General features: G+C 41.8%; 1 protein-coding gene across 1 annotated transcript in view; it reads left to right on the forward strand.

Moving 5' to 3' along the window:
- Positions 1-4,943: 4,943 nt before the first annotated feature.
- Positions 4,944-7,500, forward strand: part of dlx4b (distal-less homeobox 4b) — a gene marked incomplete at both ends in the record, with an annotated part of 5,364 nt that continues 2,807 nt past the window's right edge. Inside the window, 2 exons of the mRNA XM_080834466.1 lie at positions 4,944-5,271; positions 6,453-6,649. Of these exons, the coding sequence (XP_080690592.1) occupies positions 4,944-5,271; positions 6,453-6,649 (525 nt within the window). The remainder of the gene's footprint in view (positions 5,272-6,452; positions 6,650-7,500) is intronic.

A 7,500-nucleotide genomic window follows, 5' to 3' on the forward strand; every position in this document is an offset into this window, starting at 1 on the left:
GGTGATTACATGGCCACAACCAGGCGTCCCTACGCGAAAACGAAATCAATAGAAAACCACAAAGTACCTGTAAAAAACCCTCCATAACCACTGCAATTAGCAAACCTCCCGAGCTTAGCGTCTGAGGAAAACTAATGAAATACACACTCGATATTTAGAGAAACCAGCAAATACACACACAGACACACACACACAAACGCGCACACACACACACACTCACACACACACTGACACACACACAATATTTTTAGAGAAACCAGCATTATTGCTCAAATAATTGACCTTCAGACTTTCCGCTATGTTTCGTTAATATGCCATTAAAATTGTTCTTCATTAATTAGCTGCCTTGCAGCCTGACTCTATAGAGATTTGCCGTGGGTTTGTTATCTTCATTTGATAAAGGCTGTGTGCTTTCAGGTTTTACATACCAAGTATGAGTAAAGACTTTTTAAAGTAGAGTACTCATTCCTAAAGAGCAATGAGTATAGCACTGTACAGTAAATGTTCTGCTGAGAAGCAAGGAGTATGCCTGTGTAGGGTCTTCAATTGTACTCGACTTACATGTACTTAACGTTGTAACTTAACAAGTTATTATGATGTGTGTGTGTGTGTGTGTGTGTGTGTGTCTGTGTGTGTGTGTGTGTGTGTGTGTGTGTTTCTGTGTGTGTGTGTCCGGTGTGTGTGTGTGTGTGTGTGTGTGTGTGTGAGTGTGAGTGTGTGTGTGTGTGTGTGTGTGTGTGTGTGTGTGTGTGTGTGTGTGTGTGAGTGTGACACATGATGTTGAGATAGTAGGCCTCACACACATAACCCCCCCCCACACACACACACACACACACACACACACACACACACACACACATGATGTTCAAATAGTAGGCCTCATTTGCCTCGGTTAAGGCTGCTGGAAATGTCTGTCCCTTTCTATGCCTGTTTCTCGTTTAATCATTTCTTTTGTGTGTCTGTGCTTTGTCCTGCCTCCAGACGAGGTGAGGAAAGTGTGTGTGTGTGTGTGTGTGTCTGTGCTTTGTCCTGTCTCCAGACGAGGTGAGGAAAGCTAGATGCTTTTGCCATTTTGTCATACAGGAAGTTATTCAGTATTCATTCTTCTCTCCTGTTAGGGATGACTTATGTCACTTTATATCCCTTTAACGTCTTATATTTCTTTGCGGTGATGCACAAAGTGCATTTTGCTGAACAAGCAGTTCTGTTCTGGTGGGTAAATGATGTGTGTGTGTGTGTGTGTGTGTGTGTGTGTGTGTGTGTGTGTGTGTGTGTGTGTGTGTGTGTGTGTCTCTCTCTCTCTCTCTCTCTCTCTCTCTCTGTGTGTGTGTGTGTGTGTCTCTCTCTCTCTCTCTCTCTCTCTCTCTCTCTCTCTCTCTCTCTCTCTCTCTATCTGTGTGTGTGTGTCTGTGTGTGTGTGTGTGTGTATTATGTGACACTCATCCTTAATATCCCTCCAACAGAGCCTGCCAAAAGATGTTGGTAACAAAAGCAGCCCACTTCCAGCCCTCTCTTGTCATTTCTGCGAGTGTGATTTCACAACGATAATCATTTGTGGCTTCTTTTCTGTGTGTGTGTGTGTGTGTGTGTGTGTATGTGTGTGTGTGTGTATGTGTGTGTGTGTGTGTGTGTGTGTGTGCGTGCGTGCGTGCGTGCGTGCGTGCGTGCGTGCGTGCGTGCGTGCGTGCGTGTGCGTGTGTGTGTGTGTGTGTGTGTGTGTGTGTGTGTGTGTGTGTGTGTGGCTTCTTCTCTGGGCCCGTGAGTCTGAGTGCTGTCAGCTTGGGCCCGAGCCCAGCTGCGTTGGCGTTGGCTCTGCTGCAGTTGCCGCGGTGACAGGCCCAGTGTGGCCGGGCCACTCCAGAACCGGGCCCCCGGGGAGCTGAAGCACTCGGGGAGACATGACCAAAATGAACGGGTGGCACACCAGCGGAACACCAGCGGAACACCGCAGAACGTCCCCATAACGTTACGAGAACGTCCCCATAACGTTACGAGAACGTCCCCATAACGTTACGAGAACGTTGTCACAGGAGGCAACGGGGAGGCTTTGCTTCAGAGAGGCCGAGTTCAGGAGTATTCCTGGGCTGCAGTTCCTGTGTAGTTTATATCATATATAACATATAATCAGAAGGATAATATATAATAATATATATATAATGTATATTAAGAAGGCAGTCTTGTTCAGTTCCTGTGGAGTTTTTTATCATACATAACATATAATCAGAAGGATAATATATAATAATATATAAATAATATACATTAAGAAGTCAATCTTGTGCAGTTCCTGTCATATATAATATACTAATATCACATTGAAGTAACAGATTAAAAATGAACACAATTCAGTGGATTAAGAAGATATGTTACTGATAAATATCTGACCAGAATTATAAAGGGCCCATTGTAAAGTGAATACTCTTTGATCAGACCGATTTTGCGGTTAATTTTCTCCAACCATTTAAGTGTTCTAGCCCTACCCATGGGCGGATTGAACGGCTCTCCAGACTGCTGTTCAGCCTTGTCAGTGTGTGTATGAGTCCTATGTTGTTTTCTGACTCATACACATTCAGGGGTGAGCCATTTTGAATGTCAAGTACATTTCCGAAATTCCTGCATGGGTTTGTGATACTTCCTATAGCAAGCAGACAGACATATTTTATGGTGTCCAAAATAAAATAGCTATAATATGGTAGGCCTTTGGTATCCAAGTGAAAAGAAAGTTGAATCCTGGGAATGTAGAGGACAGTTGTTTAGGATGTAGTACAGAAAGCAAAACGTTAAAGACATACACACACAAAAAAAAAAATGTCGTTATGAAAATATAAAAGTTCATTTAAACGACGTGTTTTTTTTTTTTTTGAAGAATGCATGGCGTGAGACGTATGCGGGGGACACGGGGTTATACCTGGGTGGGTCTGGCACGCGATGAAAGCGCATCGGTGCGATTCGCGACACGTCATTCACTTGCCCTTATTACACGGGTTGTGCAACTGCAACGCTTTCATCTTCTAATTGATTGTGTCAAAACTGAGTGTGTGTGTGTGTGTGTGTGTGTGTGTGTGTGTGTGTGTGTGTGTCGGGCAGACGAGCCCGGTGCCGGATTTATGACTGTATGTATCACCTTGACTGTCAACACTCCCACACACTCCAACGAGGTGCCATCACTTTCTCATCGAGATGTTATGCCATGCTTTGTGTGTGTTAGACAGGCCCAGATCAGTGCATATTATGTAGCAACGATCCAGAATTTGTGTTTTTACATTTCATATTTGGAAGGCAGATGTATTCACGAATAGGTCACTGTACGAACCAATGTATGCATTTCTTATGCCTACTAGGCATATTCGCCTTTGCATTCGAAATTTTGAAAATATTGGCCCACATGCATTAACCACATATAAACAAACGAACGTTTTCCTGAGCAGGCCTACTGACTTAAATGTGATTTTAAAAACGAAAACAAACCAAAAACATAATGTTTATGAGCAGGAAGGCCCGAGAGAGACTGCTGAAAGCATCTTCTTTGCCGCCTTTTATTTTCTAAGGGATAGTTGGCACGCTCCTGTTTCTTTAAAGGTGAACCTGGCGCCACACAGATAATTACAAAAGAAGCTGTCATGTTTTCAAAGGGCTGTCAGAGGGAAACTTTATGTGTTGAACGGGACTTAAAAACTGTTTCACCCCGGGACCAAATTTCATCCATATTGTCCCTATGTTCACTTAATCTGTCCATTCAACCGTTTTAAAAAGACTTAGCTTCTGTATTCGTTAAGGTCCCCGGTGAATGGACATACATTTTGAATATCCCCTTCAGGCGGAACTGCTACTCAGCTCTTATGGCGGTTGGATGTTGATGCTCATTCCATTTCTGAGCGGATTTTAAAGCATACACTTTTATTTTAAATATAGCAAAGTCAATATCATACAATTTCAGCAAAGATGCAAAGACTGAGAATCATTTTAGGCTATTTGGCTAATTTCACTATCTCTGTTCAGGGGAACATAAAACAGTTATTTTCCAACGTGATTTTTTTTTAAAAGTTTATTTTGTAAATAATTGTAGCTGCTCAATATGCATTACAGATGTGTTTGTTCATTTTTATTTATTTATTTTATTTTGTGAATTTCTTAAGGTAAACTTCATTGCATTGCTCGAGTTGTGAATTCAATAATTAAAACAGCTTTCCATTCAACAATAAAAATAATAAACATGAGATTGTAATATTAATGTTTTAAGTCTTCCCTGCTTTTTATTTGATTAATGATTTTTAAAATCCAAAACTTTCAACCAAAAGACCCTTATAATTATATAAGTAATTTATAATACTTTAATAATACTTTCACTATGACAATGTAGTGCCCCAGTCGTTAGTCTTCATGTAGGCTATATATTGTAATAACAAAATGTGACATATTGATATATTTGTTGTGACCTACCAGAAAACAGACGTTTACACTTGTTTTATGGTTCGACAATATTTTGTCTATAACTATTTTATTACCACAGGCAGGCCATTCACCAATATCAGGATGAAGCTGCTTTCAATAACATATGTTAATGAACTTAATTAGGCTTTCCCCCTGGGTCTCGTGACATAGGAGGTCTGCGAAACCAATCAGCGGGCGCGCTGATAGCGCGCGCTGTGTTGGAGACATACCAGGTCAGAGTGTGCGAGCGACGTCTCAATATTTTGAAGTTAACCAATAATTCATGGAGTCTATCTCTTTTACTCTCCTCGTTGAGTCCACAAACAACTTATTTTTTTAATCCCCTGGAAATACCTCATAACAGTTTGGGAATAGGCTACTTGTAGCCCCGGTATACGATCTTGTGATCAAGTATATCTTCGCGAGATGGATCCGGTTCAAATGAGCTCTCGCTGGTGGTGAACACACTCGAGGCAGCCCTCCTGAACCCGTCGGTTTTATGGACTTCGTTATTAATGATGTCTATGAGCTTCATGCCTGACAGTTTCAACGCGCCAGATCCGTCCAAGTCAGCGTTTCTAGAGTTCGGTCACGGACACCAACCGCAGCACCACCAGCACTCGCCCGGACTATCGCACAGTATTTATCCCGTCCACGGGTTGCAGTCCGGCGGACACCCGCAGCACGATGCTCCGTTCCAATCTGCCGCCTACTCTTACGGTCGGTCACTGGGTTACGGTTATCCCGGCTCGGTGAGCTCTCACGCCCCGAACGCGTATATGCCGTATCATCACAGCAACCATAACAGCACTTTGACTCACGCCGCGAAGGTGGAAGAGGCTGGTAAGTGGCTCATTTGCTTTGAAATGTCACTATCATCCCGCATCTGTTCTCATTAGGAACGCACAGGCGAAATTATACAAATGTTGTAAATCAGTTATAAGATAGAGTGGTGTAGTACAAGCTATTTAGCCTTGGTTGTCTTGGTTATAACTTCGTAGTAATTTACTGTAAATATAGGGTTTGACGCGGTGGTTTCGCTAAGTGCATAAAATGATAAGTTCATTGACGAGATTTAAAGGTTTCCGCTAAACCAGAAACCAAGAGTAGCCTACATGCGCTGCTAATTGCTTTAATATTGCCTTAAAAAAGATTTTTTTTACTGAGAAAAAAAAAAAAAAACATATACAGAAGCAAAGTTAACATGCTTACTCCAACTGGATAACCATTTATTACCAACCATGGAATATTATTAACCATTATTAACCATGGAATAATTAGCTGCTGACAGCTTATTCCTTTACTAGTTTTATAACTTTAAATGAGAAGACGTTTCACAAATCTCCATTGTCTGCTACTACCGATGCCGTGCATAACAGGCTCGGTGCAGTTCAAATAATTCGGTTCTTGGTGGACCAACATATTCCACGTGGCAGATTCAGTAAATATGTTTTTGTATTAAATATAGTAAGTGAAGTGTTGTGAAATAAATGTTTTCATTTGTAGTGGTCAATAGTGTTTTTAATTTCTGTATTAAGCACCGTATTTTATCAGTTTCTTTGCTTATAAGAGTGAATAACACCACGAAAGGAATGAGCCGATACTAATAAAAATAATAATAATACTAATATTAGGGTGATTATAAAACTGTGATAGGAGACCATTTATGCAAAACTTGTGAGAAGAAAATATTGAATATTAAATAGTGATGTCTTATACAAACAGAACCTTTAGCAAGTAGGCTCAGTCATGAAGGTATAAGGTGAGGCCTCATGTATCCCGGATGTCCATAGTCGTACATTTCATGGACTGAAAGATATATTTTAACTGATGGCAGATTAGTTGAGCTTTGCTCATAAATCTTGCTTTATCTTACTGCCTAGCCACTGATGCGCCATAGATCACGGCCGTCTGTCAAGTACACCCTCATATGAATGATACTGTCGCTAACAGAAGGCCTCAGATTTATGCAGTCATGATTCAGCCTTGATTGACGGCGTTTTTTTTTCCTAACTCTCTTCAAGAGCGGCATGACAAGACAACGGTCATTGAAAACGGGGAGATTCGCCTGAACGGAAAAGGGAAGAAGATTCGCAAGCCGCGGACCATCTACTCGAGTCTCCAGCTCCAGGCGCTCCACCAGCGCTTCCAGCAGACGCAGTACCTCGCCTTGCCCGAACGGGCTGACCTTGCGGCCAAACTAGGGCTCACACAGACGCAGGTGAACGGTCAAACCATCTGGAGTTACCAATGATGTTTACAGGCGTGATTTTATTAGATATTAAAATGGATACAATGTGACCACCCTTTTCAGAAGCACTTCAATACATACACTTGAATGAAAAACTAAGCTTCTGATTATTTTTTTTTATTTAGTTATGTTTTAGTGTTCCTTGGATACAATCAGTTATAATTTACTCACAGTTGAAATTAATTCGTTTTTTTATTCCTATATAAATACATTGAGATTTCAAGAAGGGGTTCATTGAATCCCAATGACCCTATTGTTGTCATGCTCTGTATGGCCTTGGACACACACATACCTCATGGCATATCTCTAAACACCTGTCTCATAACACACACGCATCCATATTTGGTGTGTTCTCTCCACACTAATTATTTACCCATCATCCCCTTCTCCTCAGCACGCATCATTAAGGTGAAGCTCTTGAGGAAGCCACCTGTGTGTGTGTGTGTGTGTGTGTGTGTGTGTGTGTGTGTGTGTGTGTGTTTCTCCAGGACTTAAGTAATGATCCAGAGGCCTGTTTGCTTGATTGGTTAAGCCGTGCGTACTTGAGTTCATATCCCCGTGAACATCCTCCAGAGGAGGGGCGGGTTTAACGAGCATGATCATTCACACACACACAATGAGATGGTAGTAGTTGGTGTGTGTGTGTGTGTGTGTGTGTGTGTGTGTGTGTGTGTGTGTGTGTGTGTGTGCATATTGTAAGGCAGGCTTTTGTCAGGCGTGATTCTTTCCTGAGAGGTCATATAAAGATCAGGCGCACACACACACACACACACACGCACAGGCACACACACACACACAGCTAATGTCTCTTGTGTGAATGG

Source organism: Sprattus sprattus (genome assembly GCF_963457725.1).
Source record: "Sprattus sprattus genome assembly, chromosome: 3".
Taxonomy (NCBI): domain Eukaryota; kingdom Metazoa; phylum Chordata; class Actinopteri; order Clupeiformes; family Clupeidae; genus Sprattus; species Sprattus sprattus.